The 21,614-nt window shown below is 43.3% G+C and overlaps 1 protein-coding gene across 3 annotated transcripts in view; it reads right to left on the reverse strand.

The window, feature by feature from the left end:
- The window catches only part of Eea1 (early endosome antigen 1), a 147,349-nt gene extending 126,323 nt beyond the window's left edge, over positions 1-21,026 (reverse strand). For all 3 annotated transcript variants that reach the window (XM_087902100.1, XM_087902099.1, XM_087902097.1), the window contains exon 1: positions 20,982-21,026. In XM_087902100.1, coding sequence (XP_087758226.1) covers positions 20,982-21,011 — 30 coding nt within the window. In that variant the 5' untranslated portion in view covers positions 21,012-21,026. The remainder of the gene's footprint in view (positions 1-20,981) is intronic.
- Positions 21,027-21,614: the final 588 nt, after the last annotated feature.

Genomic DNA, 21,614 nt, shown 5'->3' on the forward strand with positions numbered 1-21,614 from the left:
ATATCTTGAACCATATTTTCCCTTCTGAATTATAGATTTCAAACTTAACTTAAGACAAACTGACATCAAAAATAATTATTTGAAATGGAAATAGCAAAAGAAAAGAGAATAGGTTGTCTCATGTGTCTGAGCTGCATGCCTTGTTAAGGAGTCCCCACCGACCATCTGCGACCATCTGAGCTCCTCCTCCTAATGGTGGAAGTCATTCTTCTTACTAACCTTGTTAACAGATATGGAATTGATGAGTTTCCTAGGGTTACATAAATGGCAAATGATGAAGACAGTTTGACAGTGTCATGCTGCATCATACCTGACTCTCTCGACAGGTAAACAAAGATATCCCCATTTCCACACCTCTTTAACTTGTCATTGTGGCAATTTTCACAGGTTAAAAATAGAAAAATTATAAAATGAAAGCTCATATACCTGCAGTCTTGCTTCAGTAATTATTTACACTTTGCTATTTTCTTTTCATAAATTCTTCCCTAAAATTTATATTTTTGTCCTGGAGTTTTTTATAAGTCAGATGTATTTTATTAGTTATAAATTCAATGTTTCTCTAATGCATACAAATTTAAAGGAAACAAGACAATAGTAATATCATGCCCCTAAAAATGAACAGTTCTTTAATATGTTTAATATTCAATTCAAGTTCAACTTTTCTTTTCTTTTCATGAATTTCATTTTTTAATTGAGGCAGGATCTCACTATGTAACCCAAGCTTGCCTCTTGAATGCACTTGACTTTCAACTTTCCTTGATTATTGCAAATGTGTCATATTACAGTTGTTCAAATAAAAAAAACAAGGTGTGTATGTTTCAAAATAGAGTTTATATATGTCTCTCAAGTTATCAGTGTTATTAAATGCAAAATGGCCCCCTAGTCTCCTGCTGTGGGACAATGATTTTGTGCCCTGAAAAGATTTGTCAGTTGTATTGCTTTAGTAAAACAGTGATTGCCCAGTAGTCAGGCAGGAAGTATAGGCAGGGCAAGGAGAACAGTAGAATTCTGGGAAGAGGAAAGACTCAGTCTGCAGGCGTCACCCAGACACGGAAGAAGATGAGAATGTCTCACTGATAAAAGGTACTAAGCCACATGGCTAACACAAACAAGAATTATGGGTTAATGTAGGCTGTAAGAGTCAATAAGAAGCCTGAGCTAATAGGTCAACCAGTTTATAATTAATGTATACCTCTGTGTGTTTCTTTGGGGCTGAACAGCTGCGGGACCAGGCGGGACAGTAATGTAGGCTGTAAGAGTCAATAGGTCCCAGTACTTAAACACTTGTTTCCCAGAGGATGGCACTGTTTTGGAAAATTATGGACCCTTTAGCAGTGAAGCCTTGTGGGAGGAAGTGGATCGCAAGGGGGTGATCTGTGAGGGTTTACAACCTATGGGTCACAACCCCTTGTGAGGTCAAATGACCCTTATACAAGGGTTGCCTAAGACCATCTGCATATCAGGTATTTACATTATGACTCATAACAGTAGCAAAATTACGGTTACTAAGTAGCAATGGAAATAGTTGTATGGTTGGGGGTCACCTCAACATGAAGACTTGTGTTAAAGGGTCGTGGCCTTAGGAAGGATGAGAACCACTGGTTTAAAGTATGGCCCTGACTCCACTTCCAGTTTGTTCTTTGTATATTTGTATCTTGTTTACACACAACAATGTAACTAACTGACTCAAGCCCCTGCCTGGTTATGACGGACCATCTCCCTTCTCAAACCGTGAGTCAAATACATTGGTTTTGTGGGATACATCGTCACAGGAATGAGAGAGGAAATGATATTTTTCCTTCCTTTACTCTCTCCCTTTTGTTTTTAAATCTAGCATCATGAATTAGCTTCATAATAAACCTCATTTTTTTTTTAAAGAAGTCTGGTGGTGTCTCTGTGAAGTGTCTCACAGTCTGTATTATTCTGACAGCATCTCTGATGGACCATTAACAAGGTCTTCCACCTATGTAAATTTACATTAGGTTGGGGGAGAAGGCCGGTCACCACCACATTAGGAACTATATTAATGGCATTGGGAAGGTTGAGGACCACTGGTTTAGAGCCTGGTCCTGGCTCTATGACCAGTTTGTTCCTTGTGTATTTCTATTTAGTCTACACACAACAATGTGACTAGCTGCCTCAAGCTATTGCCACCCCTTCGGGGAGGGCAAGTTAGGGCTAGGGCTGGTACAACCCTTAGTTTTGGGTTTGGTTTGGTTTTGTCGGTTTTTCGAGACAGGGTTTCTCTGTAGCTTTGGAGCCTGTCCTGGAACTAGCTCTCGTAGACCAGGCTGGACTCGAACTCACAGAGATCCGCCTGCCTCTGCCTCCTGAGTGCTGGGATTAAAGGCGTGCGCCACCACTGCACAGTTTAACAGCTTAGTTGTGCTGGTTTGTTAGACATGCCGAACCTGCGCTGACAATACATTGCTTCTCTTCTCCCCGTCTGCTTTCTAACAAGCAGGGCTCCCTTTAGATCTCCTGGATGGTGTTTCAGACCCATCCTTCCACTGTGGTGATGCTCTCCACTGCGAGAAGACTCTCGCTTTCAGCTGAGGAACGCTTCCGTCTGTCCCAATAAAACTTTAGTTTCTCACCCAGCTCGCATTGTCCTCCCTCCCTGTTCTACTGCAGCTCGTAGGCAGGGGTCAGAAGGGAGGAAAGGAACTGCCTGCATTTATTCCAGAAGTCTCGATGACATCTTCGTGAGCCACAGAACCCACTGCGTCTCTTCTGCCTGGAGGTGGCAGGACCTGTATGCCAACCCCTTGTCCCACCCCGGCAGCAGAAGTTCCAACCTGCTCTTCAAGTTTCTCTAGAGCCTTTTAAAGGCCAGGGAAATCCTTTCCCACATCTTCCCCAGACTCTCTTGCCTCCTGTAGTAATAATCCAAATGCAGCCCAGGAGGTATCTTTGAAACATGGGTTAATTCTTGCACATATCCCTCTTTGAAACACGGGTTAATTCTTGCACATTGTTGTCATGACTGGAGTGGAGTCTACATTCTTGGAAAACAGGAAAACCCTCATCTATATCCACGTAAGTCTAGTAAGAAAGACCTGGGGCCTCTTACTGAGGAAGAATGATTGTAATAGAATGATTGCCTAGCATGGGTCAGGCCCTGCTTCAATCCTCAGCACCCCAGAAACACAGAAGGTACACCAAACAACAGTGACTTCACCCCTCAGCTTGGGAAATCATATAAAAATTTCCTGGTTGGTTTTCCAGTGAAGCGCTTTGAGAAAGTCCAACTGGCACAAGACTCCTTAGGGGGCTTTGCCAAGTATCCAGTGGGATTTCAGCTAACAGAATCTCGTCTTCTGTTCTTCCTCAAGACGGCCTACCTGGCCCAGCAAATTCTACCGCCAACAGAAGCAAAGAATAGAAAACACTTCCCAAAACAAGATAAAGAAGCAGGCCACCGTGACATAGCAACTGATGTCTTCCAAACGTGGGTGAAACGAGAAGATCACTGTGTTCTTTCATATTCCAGATTTGTGAGTAAGACTGCCAACTTGTTTACTTCTGTGTTTTATTGGATACAACCTCAAAGAATTGTAATTGATGTGTTAAGATCTCTGTGTGTGTTCTCTAATTAATGGCTTTAACTAAAATTACTGAGTAAAGATCTGCTTGCTGGGGCCTTAAGGAGAAGCAGAGTAAGGAAATGAAAAGAGGCTCTACGGGCTTACTGAAGAGCTGTCAAAAAAAAAAAATTTATTCGGGCCTCAGTCAGAGAGGGAAGAAACAATAAGCCAATAGCTACAGGGGATGAAACAATATGCTTGGATAAATGACCAGAGAGACCTGGATGAGGGGTAGAGTTTATTACAGCAAACTGAACCCAAGGAGAGAATGTAAGGAGGACTGGAGAGTTGGCTCAGTGGCTAAGAACACTTGCTGCCCCAGGTCTGTGAGCAGAATGCAGCTCCGCGCCAACCAGGAGGCCGTCTGGTGCCTGTCGCCAGACGGTTAGGCCCCATTATGGTGAGTGAGTACAGAGCTGAGAGGTGGAAGAGAGAGAGCAGTTCATGGGCTCGGGTGAGAGACAGACCTGAAGAGGTGTGGGCCAACATGAACGGCCTGCTTGCTGCCCAAGTCCAAGGTGATTATAGCCAAGAGCCAAGTCTTGAGTTGAGGCCATGAAACAACCAAGGGGGCCTGAGATGAAGTCTATGGGTCACACTGAGTTTACTCTGCATGTGGCTGGTTACATAGGCCTGAATTTAAGGGTTATACATTCAAACTATGTGTACCTATGAGAGCTTCCAGTTCATACTACCTAATCTTAGAAGAAATGAAGGAAAAAAAAAAGAAATAAGAGGGAAATAGGGTAAAGGGAGATCTATCTATCTATCTATCTATCTATCTATTTGGTTTTTTTGAGACAGGGTTTTGCTGTAGCTCTGGAGCCTATCCGAGCACTAGCTCTTGAAGAACAGGCTGGCCTCAAACTCGCAGAGATCTGCCTACCTCTAGGATTAAAGGCATGTGCCACCACTGCCCAGCTAGGGAGATTGGTTTTAATGCTAATTTCAACAACTGAGTGAGTATAAATTGGCTAATAGCCTTTCATGGTGTGGCAAAAGCACTGATTTTCCGCCTAATTGTGCAAATTAAGTAAAAATAAGCATTTCATTTAAAAAACATTTTATGATAATAGCTGGAAAGACCGCGGCATAATAAAGCATCTGAACAGTAATGCTGAGCATTTAGTACCGGGCTTTGTCTTTAATGCTGGCCTTATGAATTAATACTGTAACATTGCAGAAATGCAAACCCTTGCTTTTTTCTCATAAAAATCCAAGCATGCTGGCTAGTCTTATGGCAAGTTGACACACGGTTATCTGAAAGGAGGGAACTTCAATAGAGAAGATGCCTCCGTAAGATTCAACTGTAAGGCATTTTCCTAATTAGTAATGGATGGAAGAGGACTCAATGCATTGTGGGTGGTGCCATCCCTGAGCCGGTAGCTCTATAAGAAAGCAGAGCCAGTAAGAAGCTCCCCTGCATGGCCTCTGTTCAACTCCTGCCTCCAGGTACCCACCCTGCTGGAGTTCCATTCTGACTTCCTTTCATGAACAGCAAGGCTGAAGTGTAAGCCAAATAAATAAACCTTTTCCTCCCCAACTTGCTTTCTGATCATGGTGTCTCATCACAGCAATAGAAACCCTAACTGAGACACCAAGTTATTTGGATTTAATTACAAATATGTTTAACCACAAATACATTCACAAGTATAGACCACGGACTATAGAATCATAGAATCCACGGACTAGGAAACATAGAATACATATTTAAAGGAAACTTCATAAAACAGAATGTTCCAAGACAGAATATCATTCTTCATAATTCTTCATGTGTCTATTTTAAAATCACCCCTTATCTTCAGGTGAGACTTGGGTGAAAATGCTAGGAGATCACAGCTATGGTCCTATGGTTACCCAGAGGCTAGGTCCTTCAGGCTTCCATCCATCTTTGCTTGGGACCATTTACCAGACTTCTCTGCTTCTCCCCTTATATCTGTAGCTTCGCTTGTTGCCGTTACAGAATACCAAAAATAAATAAGCAAATCCAGGAAAGAGGTGTTTCCTTCTGGCTCACAGTCCAAATGCACATCCTACCATGATGAGGACGTCACAGAGTCAGGAGGCTGATGCGGTTCTAATGCTTTATCTGCAGTCGGGAGGCAGAGCGAGGTGAATGCTAATGCTTAGCTTGCCTCTGTTTGCCAAGCCTGCCATCCCACCCCACAGAACGGTAAGACTCCTGTTTAGAGCGGTCGTCTTTCCCCAATTAACACAAAGCAAAAACTCTGTCACCGACATGCCCAGAGGTTTATCTCCTAGACGATTCTAGATCCGGCCAAATTAATCATGTTAACCATCACACCACGTGATATTTTCATCCCATCCACCGTTAATTCCACCAATCAAGAATAAGACCGCTACCACAGTTTAAAGCCAAATTTAAAGCAAGCTTTAATTAAATACTGGCCAGGGTAGTGGGCTCTGGCCAGCTCAATACCCAGGTTCCCAGGAAGTGGCCCAGAATAACAGTTTGCAGTGGCTTAAGAAGGAAAACCCATAATTCATTGCATTTCCCATCAGGTCCAATCAGGGGCAGGCATACATCCTGGCGTACCTCCAGCCTGTGAACTTCCCACCCACATGTGATCAAACACATTGGATGCAGATGGTTCACACAAACTTGTGTAGGGCAAGGAAAACCGTGCGCCTTGTTATCTCCCAGACACTACAGCCTCCAGCCTTTCAGGAGCTGTCTGTCTGTCCTTGGGTAAGGGGTTTGCAGATCAGAGGCAGCTTTGTTTCTTGGATCTCTTTGGCGTCGTAATCAAAGCTTAAAATATAACTCCGGCTCTCACAGCATCACCGGCATTCCGCCCTCTTGGAGACATCTCCACAGGCATGAAGAGAGGTCTCACAGAACTGCCTCCAGGCCAAAGTCACCTTTCACTTCCGCTTCTTTGCACACTGTTACCCCTTTATTGCTGTGCTTACAACATAATCAATATAATCGCTTGTCCACAGAACACAGACTCCAAATCACTAGATTTCAGGTTCACTCAGGGTGACGGTTTGAAAGAAAATGGCCCCCAAAGGGAATGGCACTATTAGGAAGTGTAGCCTTGTTGGAGTAGGTGTGGTCATCTTGGAGGAAGAGTCACTGTGGGGGCGGACTTTGAGGTCTCTTTTTTTTCTGGCTTCACTCAGTGTAATGGTCAGGTGACTTCCTGTTGACTACAAGATGTAAGACTCTCGGCTCTTTTAGCACCCTGACTGCCTGCACATGGCCACGCTCTGCATCATGATGATAACGGACTGAACCTCTGAAATGGTAAGCAAGCCAGTAAACAGCTCACCTCCGTGGTCTCTGCATCAGCATCTGCCTCCCGGATTCTGCCCTGTTTGAGTTCCTGATCCGACTTCGTTCAGTGATGAGCAGCAAGGCTGAAGTGTGAGCCAAATGCACTATTTCTTCCCCAACTTGCCTTTTGGTCGTCATGTTTCATTGCAGCAATAGAAACCCTAATCAAGACACTCAGGAATCATCATTGATAGTTTTTATTGTGTGTTGACACCATTTGAGATCTGTATTTTACAATATAAAAGAATTGAAAAAATAGGTATGATTTGGATTTGGAAGAGTTTCTGTCTTCTGAGAATGAAAATTGTTACATAACTTGACAAAACAGGAGGTTGCAAATGTTGTGAAGGAAGAAATCAGATTCACTGGGGAGAATGAGATTATTGGAGCTTTTCTAAGAAGCCACAAGAGGTTTAATGGTGCCAATGACAAGAAGTCATTCATGTTATTCTTGTTTGAAGGAAAAGAGCATGGATGTGCCTATCAGATAGAACAGAGTAAGTGGAATGGATTGGAAATGAGGAGCAGAATGGAAAGGGCCAGGGATCCAGATGTTGTGAGACCTTAAAGGACATATTAAAGAGTTGAATGAGAATGATCCCCATAGGCTTATATATTTGAATACTTAGTCGCTAGGGAGTGGAACTGTTTGAAAACATTAGAAAGATACGGAGGTGTGGCCTCGTTGGAGGAGGTGTATCACTGGGAGTGGGCTTTGTGGTTTTAAAAGCCCACACCACACCCAATGTCTCACTCTCTCTACTTGCACATCAGGATGTAGCTCTCAGCTACGTCTCTACCACCACAGCTGCATGCTGCCGTGCTCTCTGCCGTGAAGATGATGAACTAAGCCTCTGAAACTGTAAGCCAGCCTCCAATTAAATGCTTTCTTTTAGAAGAGTTCCCTTGGTCGTGGTGTCTCCTCATAGCAATAGAACAGTGACCAAAACAAGAGTGTTTATTTTGTCCTAAGTACCAGCCATTGGATGTGGTGAATTCTGTACCAGGCCTTATGTTTCCAGGCTAGTATTGAAGGCTTAAAGATAAACAGATGAGAGAAACACAATGAATCAATGATATAGTTCACTGAAGCCGCTTCTGACCTCTGTTTCCCCAGGCAACTGAATTAATTAGATTCTTAGTGATCATGAACTAAGAATCTGGCGATTTGAAATCACCATTTTCCCTTTCTACCACCTTTCTTTTTATTCTAGGTACTGCATGATGATTGATAGTTTTATGTATCATCTTGATTGGTCTAAGGGCTACCCAGATAGCTCTAAAACATTGCTTCTAGATATTTTTTTCTGGATGACCACTCTGCAAGAGAATAGAATTTGAATCCACAGACTGTTACACAGGACCTGCCTTCCCCGATGTGGAAGCCAATCTAATGAAGACAACACAAAACAAACGAACAGACAAGAAAAGGGAATTGACTTTCTTTCCCTAGCTGGAATATTCCACTTCTCCTGTCCTTGGATTTTGAAGGTCTTTGGATTCTAGAACCACCCCCAGTTCTCAAACCTCTGTCCTTATCATAACTGCACGACCGCCTGGTTTTCTGCTTACAGACAGTGTATGGTGGTGAGACAGGCAAGCATAGGGGATATCTAGGAACCTGGGACTCCGCTTAGCATGGGCTGTGTACACAGTCCTCTTCTAACAAAGCACTTGCCAACTGAGGACGCTTACCTGTACATACTATGCATATGTACCCTGCTCTGAGCACCTAGCCTCCTGTTAGCAACCTAGGCTGGCTACCTGTATCAAGCTGCACGCACACCCCACTCTGAGCAGTGGAATACGTTTCTCCCCTTAACAAACATCACATTTAGACAGATCTGGTCAATCATACTCTACGTATGTCTAAGTATAAGAGTAGGGAGGCACTGGGCTGAGCTCCTGAAATTCAGTTGAAAAGAAGGAGGAGGGATCGTATGAACAAGGGGGGCCAAGAGCATGATGGGAAAAACCATTGAGACAGCTGACCTGAGCTAGTGGGAGCTCACGGACTATGGACTAACAGTTGGGGAACCTGCATGCAACCGAACTAGACCCTCTGAATGTGGGTGACAGTTATATGGCTTGATTTGTTTAGGGGGGACTGTCAGTGGCACCAGGACCTATTCCAGGTGCATGAACTGACTTTTTGGAGCCCATTCCCTATGGTTGGATCCCTTGCTCAACCTTGATTCAGGATGAGGGGCTTGATCCTGCCTCAAGTTGGAATGCCATCCCTAATTAAATGTTTTCCTTTTAAGAGTTGCCTTGATCGTGGTGTCTCTTTACAGCAATAGAAATCTTAACAAAAACAACCTGGAATTCACTATATAAACCAATTGGCCTAAAACTCACAGAGATGAGTCTGCTTCTGCCTCCTAGGTTCTGACACTTGTTTATTTTGTATATGTGGCGAAAAGGGCACAGGTGCACCATGGTGTATGCAGAAGTAAGAACACAACTTGTTGGCCAACTTAGGTCATTGAAATTGGTGGCAAGTGTCTGTCTTTACCCACTGAATGACCTCACTGAGTTAAATCACCGATTGTTATTAAGGTAGAATTGCTAGGTTAGAAATCATGGACAGCATACTCTCAACTGGATAACATTTAATTCCGTGAACAATAAGTAAATGTTTTGCATGAATATATGTCATATATTTTTCTTTTGAAATTCAAATTCAACTGGGTATCTAGTATTTTATTGTATCTAGAAATTCAGTTTTAAGCAAATTGTAAATAAAAAATGACAAGTAAGAACATTTTTAGATGACTCAATGGCATAGTTTGTTCTCTTTACTATTAAATTACCATTGAATAGTTAGGGCTGTAACTCTGATAGACAGCTTGCCTAGGACAGACAAGGCCCTAAATTCAATCTCCAGAACCAATAAACAACAACAAACAAATAAATAAATACTATCCAAGCCTCTGTTTAGTCTATAAGGGATAGCCAATTTTAAGATATGCCAATTTGCCATGGTGATAATTCTACCTATATTTTTCATACAATCAGCAATAATATGGTCTCCATATGAATATTAACACTTTGGACAACTAGGTTCAGTTCAGCTGCTGGAAAAATACAAATACAGATCAAATATGCTCAGGAAAAGATTGTACAAAAGCAGAATAATCAAATCAGGAAAGCATATCTGATCAGTGAAGTCAAGGTCTAGAAAGAAGGGTAGGGTAGATAGATAAAAAATAGATGCATAGATAGACAGATGATAGATAGATAGATAGATAGATAGATAGATAGATAGATAGATAGACAGACAGATAATTTGGTACTGTAGTTAAGTATTATGATATAGTTTGTTCTACAGCAGAGAATTTATTATTCATTAGGAGTAATCAGTTATTATACTGATTCACATGAGGTCAGGGGTGAATTTGGAATTTCGTCACCGGAAGTTCAAGAAATCCTCAGATAAAAATAATCTCAAAAATGTGTTGTGAAGTATGGAAAAATACCAAAACACCTTTCCAGGCATAGATGGTGCTTTCAAGATGCTCTCTGGGCCTCAGAAGTAGTTCTCTGCCCCCTAGGAACACAATTTCAAACCACTACTATGCTCTTACTTTGATGAACATTAAAGCATGACTTCAAAATACCCTTTGGAAATCGGGACGCATGGCCTAAAATGAGTCAGAGGCTATTTCCAGCTCCCTTTGCTTCCATCATTTTAGTTCGTCATTTGTTAGTCAGCTATGATGTATCTAGCATTGTTCTATCACTCTATCTTTGAGGATGCAGGAATTTTATCATATAATAGCAAGGGGCAGGTCTGAGCACAGAAATCAGCTCTCAAAGACCCCATTTGATCTACCAAGTGTTTTCTCTCTTCACTCTCTCTGAACCCCTTATGCCCAAATGATGACCCCAATGTTACCCAGCTTTCCATTGCTGTCATAAATAACTTGAGAAGAAGTAATTAACTGATAAAGCTCACGTTAAGGTTCCGGTACAAAATCTGGAAGATCCACTGGGCTTGCTGGAGTGTATGCGTAGAGAAGACTTGGGACAGCAAATTTTCTCAGTGGAAGCTAGAAAGTCAGGAAGGACCTGGGGTTCCACAATCCCCTTCAAGCTCACCTTGACCTAAGGTGACCAGATCCTTCTTCCCATTAGTGCCACTGTGTGGATCAAATCTTTAACATGTAGATACTGGTGGACATTCCACAGCTAACCGATAACAATGCCTCTTTGGAACACTGCCCCCATCTACTGCCCCAGGACTAGCAGTATCTTGGAGGAACCTGGTTTGGAGTGTTCTCCACACTGCACAGTCCCTTTTGTTGTTCAGGAGTATCCTATTACCTTCCAAACAGCAGTTCAAACAGAATGAGACTGTAGGGAATGGTATTCTGAGTCTCTTCCCTAATAGTCAAAGCAGTTCCTTTTATTCCAAATTTAACCAAGCCAGGCATGGCAGTACATATACCTACTCCCAGCATTTGGGAGGCTAAGGATAGAAGATCATGATTGAGGTCAGCCTGAGCTATTCGGGAGGATAGATAGATAGATAGATAGATAGATAGATAGATAGATAGATAGAGATAGATAGATAGACAGGCATAGATAGATAGATAGATAGATAGATAGATAGATAGATAGATAGATAGATAGATAGATGATAGAGACAGATATAGATAGATAGACAGACAGATAGATAGATATAGATAGAGAGAGATAGATTGATATAGATATAAATAGATAGACAGAGATACATAGGTAGATAGCTAAAGATAGGTAGACAGATAGAGATAAATAGAAGATAGATAGATAGATAGATGATAGATAGATAGATAGATAGATAGATAGATAGATAGATAGATAGATAGATAATGGGTAGAAAGATGATGGGTAGACAGATCAGTGGGTAGATGTATGAGCAGATGAAGAGAAAGGTAGACAGGGGATAGATATACATAATAGTTGATGTCTATCATCCCAACCCTTGAGAGGCTAAAGTAGGAGGATTGCATTTTTAGTTCAAGGTCAACCTGCATACAGAGTTTCAGTACAGACTGAGCTACAAAAACGATACTGTCTCAGAACAAAACAAAAGATTAAACAAGCAATGGAAGAAATAAATAAGTTTAAAGGTATCTATATATAAATATACAAACAAATTTCTTTCACAGTACAGGGAATAAATCCAGCATCAGTTGTTTTGCCATGGCAGGTGAGGGCGACAGTCTCTGATCACATGCAAAGTCCTGGGTTCAATCCTCCAGAACTGTTCTCACAACGAATCCATTTCCTTGCTTCTTTAGTCAGTGGTAAACAGCAGGAACACTTCCACACAATAAGGAAACAACACAACACCCCCCCCCCCACACACACACACCCTGTGATACCACCTGGCCTCCGGTTGATCGGATTTCCAGTCTGCCATCTTCAAAGTCCTAAAAAGGCTACGGTGGGGCAGCTGCAACAGCTTACTCCTCCTTTTAGAGTCCTTGCGGGGTAGCTCAACACACAGCTTGTGGGATGCAGCCGAGTAAGCACAGAGGTTAGGAGTTGGCGGTGGTTGAACTCGGGGGTCACAAGACTGCAGGCTGCTGATAGTTTTGTCCCTTGTTCATCCAGATCTCTGTTCAGCATCGCCCTCTAGAGTTCCACCGTGACAACCCTGACGACTTGCTATCTCCACATCACCTGTTTAATATTTCCAGGAGCTTACTAATTTTATTTTTAATGTGTGTGTGTGTGTGTGTGAAACTACAGATCAAATCTAGATCTAAGCCCCCGTGCATACGTAGGAAGAGTTTTATGGCGACACTGTCTCCAACCAAGGATTGCTTTTTTAAAATCTAGAGGTCAATGTTCTTGCCTGTTCGTTAAAATGCAAACAGAATCTATTTCTCCACGATGGAGTTCATGGTGGAGGATGGTGCTGCCGAATGAATGAATTTGAATGTGGAATGAAGAACACGTGGGTGTGAACAGAGATAGAGTGTGTGTGTGTGGAGGGGGAGGCTGAGCCTTTGTTCAATCTTCTTTCCCATTAATGGTCCACTGTCCCAAGAAGGATGCAGCAACTGAGCCAAAAGAGCTAATTCTCAGCTTTGATGTCCCTCAGTCATTGAATGGATTCTCCTGGAGTTGTTTGACAAATGGGATCCGTTGGTCGTGGACTCTTGGCGTTAGAAACGCCACCCCAACTTATTTGGAGGTGTTCTGTAAAGGTTGGCCTACAGAGGGTGCTAACTCACTTCAAAAGAACAAAATCTGAAAGACTGAGGAGCTGTCCCCAGAGCCTGGGAAGAGAGAGCAAGGCAATCAGAGAGCTGCGACAACGGGAGGAAGGTTTACAGTTTCATATGGTTTGCTTTAAAACCAAAGTGAATGAAAGAATAACATAATAAATCCATTCGTGAAGATGTTAGAGACACACGAAGCCCTCTCCTGGGGAAAAGCAATAGTATCGGGTCTGGTCTTTCAGTGCAAGGAGAAGCCAGAAGAAGACAAGACAGTCGAGAGGAGGCAAGCGCTCTGTGAACATTAAGACTGAGGCCTGAGAGGATGTAGGTTCTGGAGAGAGAGGAGGGTTGACACGTCTCTGCGATATACATTCCATCCTTACGTCGTGCTGGGAAATGGGAACTTTGGGAACTTCAGAACCAAGTGTGAGATGCCTGTGGGTTCTGTGAACAGGGAGCGCCCTAGCTGCAGCTCAGACAGACGACCATCCCTGACATCAACTCTTGCTTGGCTTTTGTGTTCTGCGAGGGCTTGTGCCTCGCCCGCAGCTGGGCAGAGAAAGGGGATTAGTTGAACAGCTTGTCACAGGAGGGATGGGGGAGCTTGTGATGGTGGACAAACTGGTTCGATAATGTCTGCATCTCCAGAGGGGAGGGGACGCCTCTCAGAGAGGAAACGAAGCAAGTGGCATGCCAGGAAATGTGTTCCAGTCTTCCCAGTGCAGGGTGGCAGCCGTCCTTCCAAGGGAAAGTTAGAGGCAAACATCCATAGAGCTGTGACGCATCTCATCACCACACGGAACTGTCGCTTGCTGACCTCGTCGGCGCATGGTGGCAGTCATTTTGTTGTGAAGCTCAGGTAGCCAAACTTTAAACAAAAATCAGTAAATTGTGGATGGGGAACTAGAACCTCTTTACAGGTAAACGAATTTGCTGCCAGGCGCAACAACCTGAGTCGAATCCCTGGAATGCACGTAGTAAACGGAGGGCAGCAGCTCTCACAGGCTGTCCCCTGACTTCCACAGGCCTGCACACCCACCCCAACACCCTACCCCACCCACAGAATAAATAGGTGGATAGGTAAAAACGCCATGAAGGTCAAAGAATGTTTTCGTTAAAACTATCAGCCACCTCGCTCAGCTGCTTGTAAAATCAACAGAACACATCTTTTGTTACAGAGAAGGAAAACATCTATTTTCCCAATGCTCTGCTTTGGCTAAACTGGTTGTTTGAAGATAAAATAATAGTCTAAAATTTTATTCCTACAGAAGAAAAGTATCTTTCAGAGCTGGAGAGATGGCTGTATAAGCGTAAATGCCTAAGTATGGATCCCAATATAACATAACGTAAACATGATATAACACTAACATAAAAAGCCAAGCCTGACTGTGCACACCTGTAAGCCCAACACTGGATGGCAGAGACAGAAAGACCCCTGGGTTGAGAGACTTCCAGCCTAGCTGCACCGAGAGACCCTGTACCAAAGGAATCAGGAGGTGAAAGAAGACACCAAAGCCCTTGTCTAGTGTGCATACGTCTCCTCACATACACCAGGATTTACCTTTTCAAACATGTTCTCGAAATACTTTCTTCTCAAGACCTCTCTGCTTCTCTTTCCCTTAAGGAGTCACTTCATTTCAGGTGTTCAGCTAGACTTCCTTTTGTATTTAAACCACCATCTTTTAAAGTATTCAAAACACTGAGCGGAAATGCTTGAGTCCATGGAAGCCCCCCCTTTCCCCCCAAATACCAACAAGTAGAAGCGCCATCCAGTCTATTGGGTACACACTTTACTGTCTTTGAATAATTTTAATACTCCAAAAAAATAAAGACCCCAAAGTAAGCCCTTGGTTTTCCTTACTGAGCACCTGGAACTTTGCCCACCCCCAAAAGGCCTCAAAGGTTTCCCCCTCATCCTTCCCTTTTCCTTCCTTCTTACTAATGAAGACCACAGACCTTGGAAGAGCCCTCTCCTCCAAGGCAGACGCAAAGCACAGAAGTACAACTTGGGTGTTCCTCCATTTTTCTGCACAGAAACTGAATAAAGAAATTCTCCAACCTATCTTATCTTAGAGTGGGTCCCCAAGGGGTCCTGCCCTACACCCAGGAGGAAGGAATGCCACTCAAAGGGACCAAGACATGTCAGAATAGACAGACCTTCCTGGGTTTCCTCCAGGTTAGACCAATACATTTCTATACTGCTGTCAATTACACACACACACACACACACACACCACATGCGAGCATGTATGATCTAGGCACAGGAGCAATTTTCTCTAAGTCTTGGATCTTCAGTTCTGAAGGCCCTCACATAATGAGAGCTCCCTGCCTTGCCTTCCTTCTGTTAGAGGCATGTCTGCCACCGTACCCCACCACAGGGGGATCAGCAACCCTACCTGTCTCTACCAGGCACGACAGCTACCTGAGGAACGCTTGTGTGCTGCCCACCACGGACAGCATGAGGACCAACACGAAGTTGCAGATGAGACACGCAACAAAAGAGGCAACTTATGAGGACTGTCACCTTAAGAAGAGATGACACCCTTCCAGGCCCTACTTTGCCAAGAGAAGTCAAAAAGCTCCTAGTGACTTGAAAACCCGGGGGTGACTAAAAGCAATATTTTCAACACGTGTCGACTGAGGCTCCAAGAGACGCTCTTGGCGATGTCTGGAAGTGGGGTGAAAGCGAGGCTCAATGAGGTAGCAGCATTGTGTGGCATACCTGGTGGGTAACAGAAAGCGGGGCTCTACAGAATGTAGCGTGTCCCGACTTTCACTGTTCTTCCGTGCTGACACATGTGGCTGGCGAATGACATCTATAGATCTGAGACTTCTAATGTATGCAATTGTAGCCATATATTTTTTTTCTTAAAACCAAATCTTATTGCTGTAACCGAGTATGAAAGCAGGCACAAAAGTGCCACTTTCTGCAAGTAACACTTGGGCTGGAGTTCCTCCAAGGGACCCTGGACACTACCTGAAGGAACTGTCCAACACAAACTCCAGACCGTCCGAAAGGATGGTCACAAAAGGGTAGAGAGGTCATAAAGGGTAAGGGTACTCCTGCAGCATGGCGGAAGCATTGCTGTCTGAGCGTGTAAGCATTGAAAATTAAAGCAAATGGGATTCTTGGCTGACCCTGCTGTACCTGTCATCTCAGCAACCATAAACATGAGGCAGGAACATAAACACGAATTTTGAAGCCATGCTGGATTACACAGTGAGTTCTGGGTCAACTTGGGTACAGAGTAAGACCCTGTCTCAAAATCTACAACAACAACAACAACAACAAAATCCAGGAGTTTGGGAGGGGGTTCGATGGATAAACTGCACATGTCTGAGGAGCTGAGTTCAGATCGTGGCACCCATGTACAAGCTGAGGCCAGTGCACATCTGAACCCCACTACCGGGAATGGAGACAGCCAGTCCTGGGAGCTTGCTGGGAAGTCAGTCAGTATAAACAATGAGCTTCAGATTCAGAGAGAGTCTATTTCAAAAACTAAGCTGGAAAATGTGGTAAAAGAAGAGAGAGAGAGAGAGAGAGAGAGAGGGAGAGGGAGAGAGAGAGAGAGAAGATACTTTCTTCTTTCAGAGTGGAATAAACAAGAAGTGGGTGTGGAGAGGTGAAGAAGATGGGAGTGTAACCAGACAGGAGGGAAGAAAGATTAGAGAATGTTTTGAAGGTCAGCTTGTTTACAGGGAGGGTCCTCAAAGGCTGCCTGCTGGCTCAGGGTGTGCCCACGCTGAAGGCCCCTGGGGAAGCGGGAAGCTGACTAGCGTGACTGACGGACATTTTGCTTGATTCTTTAGAACAAGCTGTTTAGATAATCATGCCAAGGATGGGTTCTTGGTCTGGCCGTTCTCATCAGTAAACTACCGGGACATTAAGTCAAATGGGGAATCTTCCAGAACACAAAGGGGTTGTAGGTTTTTCTTAACCTTCAGGGAAACACACACACACACACACACACACACACAACATCAAAAACATCCACCTGAGATGGTGAGGCTTACATCAGTGGAAAGAGGGAAACAAAGAAGCTGGCATGGTCTGGTCTTCCTGGGGAGAAGGCCTGGGCTGGTCTGGGTACTCACAGAAGGGCTGGCTAGGAAGCGTGACCTAAAGGAACCCCACCCAGGTCAAGGAAGCAGGTGTAACTCAAGGTCATAGACTGGTCATCTCTGATCCCCAAAGACTCTGGGAATGTGTGGGGCCAATTCAGGATGAGGTAGCCAGGAAGCAACATGGGATAAAAGACCTATGGCCATTTCAAGCCATCAAGAAAGCAATAAAAAGTTCCAAAAATCAGCAGTCATGAGCCAATGAGAAATGATACCTTTTCTTTTAATTATTGGCTGCTTAATACTCCCATTTTAATTGTTAGGTGGATGTGACCTGTGGGGTAATATTTGTTATGCTTACATCAGTGGTGGCATTCTGTGTAAGGACACTGGTCGCAAGAGGGACTGGTTTACCTCCCCATCTCACCAGATGTCTCTTGGTTGAACTTGAGTTTATTTCTGTCATATCAGCTCAGAATTGATTGTGCCTTTCTTATGTTCTAAACAATTGGATGCTGCTTTTGAAGAGGATATAAAAGTGCCACACAGGCAGTTGACCAATACATTCTTTCTTTTCGTTTTGTTGTTGTTTGTTTTTGGTTTGGTTTGGTTTGATTTGGTTTGGTTTGGTTTTTCTGAGTCCTGGAGCCAGTCCTGAAACTTGCTCTGTAGACCAGGCCCTGAACTCACAGAGATCCACCTGCCTCTACCTCCCGAGTCCTGGGATTAAAGGCGTGCGCCACCATCACCTAGCTTTCTATTTTGTTTTAGTTTGGTTTGGTTTGGTTTTTTTAACCAATATATTCTTGAAGGTTTAAAATAACAACACAACAAACAAAATTGTTCTGTGCAGGTCTGAACGCACAGGAGGTCTTCCTGGTAAACCATTTCTCAGTATAAATTATAATGGTTCCAGAAAATTACCCGCTATCTGATATCTACCTATTAACAAAGGACATTCTGTTAAAAACAAAATATATTTTCAATCTCAGTCATTATTTTATTTTTTAAAGGCTTTTTATTTTTAATGTGTGTATGTGTGTGTGTGTGTGTGTGTGTGTGTGTGTGTGTTTAGATTCCCACAAATGTCAGAGATATTGGATCTCCCTAGAGTCAAAGTTATAGGAGGTTGTGAGCCATCCAATGTGGCAATGCTGATTCTGGGAATCTAACTAGGGTCATCCACAACAGCAATTCGGTCTCTTAAGTACTTAGCCATCTTTCCCAACCTCTCCACTATTATTTTAATGTCCTAAACAACATGGGCTTGCAAAATTAAATGAACTATGTATCATTTTAAGTGTTACATTATAAGTAGAGGGTTGGGCAGATGGGAGAGTGGATGTATGTGCTTGCTGCCAAGACTTAGGACCTAAGTCCCATTCCCTGGAATGCATGGCTGAAGGAAAGAATCAGCTCTTATAGGCTGTGCTCAAACTCCCACATGTGATACTATGCACATGCACATACACTCAAAACACAATTAAAAACAGATGAATAAAATATATAGAAACACATAAAAGATAAAATCAATTTAGTGAAGTATTTATCTCAGTACATAAAAATAACACTTGGCATATAATCAGATAAAACTGAGATATTCTGTATTCCTTTGTCCTTCGTACAAAGTATTCAGAACTGTTTTAGTCATTTTTCTCTTGCTGTGATGACGTCATGACCAAGGCAACTTACAGAAGAAAGAAGTTTTATCTGGGCTTGCAGTTCCAGAAGATTGGAGAGTCCATGACAGCAGAGCGGTCGCCAGCAGCGAAGAGCTCACAATACAACCACAGATAGAAGCAGAGATTGAAACTGGGATTGGCCTGTGGGTTTTCAAACCTCCATGCCTACCCCCAGTGACACACTTCCTCCAGCAAAACCACACCCCCGAAGCCTCTCCCAAACAGCACCAAAAACTGGGACCAAATATCCCAATGTCCAAACTATTGAGGGCCACCTCATTCCCACCCACCACAATACTTATGCTCATGCTTTGAGCATATAATGCATCGTAACCGGGACTTGTTGTTGATAGAAAGCAGTTTGCGCCACTCCTAAGCATGTCCCTTTGGCATAAGGGTTATTTTGAGCTGAAGGTCACAGAGAATCAACAGGAACCACTCCCCTTATTTACCTAAACACAGAAACTTCATTTCCTCTAGTGAATGTCTGGGTCCTCTATCCTTCCCAACGCCAGGAAGAGAAGACTGTGTCTTATCTCAAATGTTCAGTCAACTCTGAGAAAAGTTTGAACAGCCCTTACTAAATCAACTTTTTCTTTTAGTAGTTCCCCATATATTTCTTGGTAACTTCTCTAAGTTAACATCCCTTGAAGCCAAAGTTCCTTTTTCTTTGTTAAAATAATATATAAGTCCCCACCCACAAACGCCTCCTCAAATTTAACTTCTTTTAATGAAATGCTTAAGCAAGTAAATACTAATAAAGATTGTGTGCCTCCTTGCTGTTAAGGTGTTTTTGCCCATTTAGCTTGCAGGCTCCCAGGTACTAAACTCAATATCATAGTAGAGAAAAGGGTTTTCTTTCCCAACACTATATTTCCAGTGTTAGGTAGCTGGACGTAGCTACTGGCATGTGTATTAGACAGTGTGAGCCTAAGAGGACAGCACAGTACAGACAACTTCTATTGACATTCTACTTGTTTTGTTTGCCAGTACTTGCATGGATGCAAAAACTTAACAAAAGCAGTGTTAACCTTTTAGGAACTGTTTTAATCAGGGTTTCTATTGCCGCGAAGAGATACCATGACCAAGGCAACTCTTATAAAGTAAAAACATTTAATTGGCGTGCCTTACATTTTTCAGAGGTTAGACACAATTATCATCATGATGCAACATGATGGTGTGCTGGCAGACATGGTACTGGAGCTGAGAGTCCTACATCTTGACAGGCAGGCCACAGGAAGTAGTCTGAGACACTGGGCGGCATCTTGAGCATATCTAAGACCTCAAAGCCTGCCCCTGTAGTGACACACTTCCTCCAACAAGACCACACCTCTTAATAAATAGTGTCACTCCCTTTGGAGGCCACGTCAGAAAAGGGCCAGACTTTCCTCAAGTGTCTTTGTATTTGGCTTCTGAAAAAGCCCTCACCATCTCTCCAAATTGGGGGTGGGAGGAGTAAATCTTACTGTCAATTTGATTTAATTTGGAATCAACTAGGAGACACACCTCTGGCTGTCTCTTTGAAGCTGTTTCCAGAGAAGTCTGAGGAGAGGAGACTCCTTTTGAATGTGGGTGGCACACTCCACAAACTGCAGTCCCAGGCCAAATAAGAGGAGAAAGGAGAAAGCAGGAGAGCACATGCATCCTCCTCTCTCACTGTCTGGTCCACCCAGATGTGGGAATGTCCCTACCAAAACAGCCTTTCCTGCTGCCATCCTTTCCCCCACACTAGGGATTGCATCCCCTGAGCTGGGAGCCAAAGTACGCCTCGCCTCACTTCAGCTGCCTGTTGTCAAGTCGTTGACCTCAAAAATAAGAAATATAACTAAAGTATAATGACTTTGAAAGTCATTGAAAGAACTTGGGGGAAATGCAAATTTGTCCTTCTCCTTCTCTACAGTTCACAGCAAATACTTGCAAGGTTAGGATCAAGTTTATAAAGCAGACATTCACACAGGGAAATCAGAAGCAGCACTGCCATTATCAGTCACAGAATAGACTCTGTGAATACTTGATATTTTGCATCGGGGGTATGTATGACCTGGACTGACACATGGCACATCATCAATGGGGTATCTTGAAGTGGGGGCTTCAGTCCACAACACATATACCTATGGCCCACACTAGGACTTACTAGAATTTTGAACTTCAGAGAAAGGACCATGTAGAAATATACCAGAAGGTTATTGTACTTGGAACACGGAGACAGGGACTGGAGTGAAGTGAATCGTCTCCAGGTATAAGGAACACAGGTAGAGCTTGACCATGTTCGACCCTGGAATCAGCTGTGTGAGAGACATGGAGAAAAGCGTCAATGGTATCCATTCTTTTATTACAAGTATTTATCGAAGTTACCCATAAAAAAAATTTCCCCTTCAGAGAGTTTTGTGATTTTTTTCCATGTTCTAATTATGAGGACAAATCTTTATTAATTCAGTGTGCATGTGTGAGTGTGCGCACGGGCACATGTGCCGAAGTGCAATTGTGGATGTCCGAGAACAACTTGCAATGGTTCTTTCATTGCATCGTGCGGGACCTGGAGTTGGAACTCAGGTCAGCAGGCATGGCACCCGTTGCCTCTATCTGCTGAGCCATCTCCCTGACCCCAAAGTGCTTTCTGAGTAATATTCAGTTGCACTTTTGCTCCCATAATTAGATGGATATAATCAGCTGCAGGCTTTGTCTTGCATCATCTAGGAAGAAACAGCATCCCAGGGAGACGAGGACAACCTGCAGTTCATTTCGGGGACGTGAGAAGCATTTACAG

The sequence above is a fragment of the Myodes glareolus genome, chromosome 26 (genome assembly GCF_982192425.1).
Source record: "Myodes glareolus chromosome 26, mMyoGla1.1, whole genome shotgun sequence".
Classification (NCBI taxonomy): Eukaryota; Metazoa; Chordata; class Mammalia; order Rodentia; family Cricetidae; genus Myodes; species Myodes glareolus.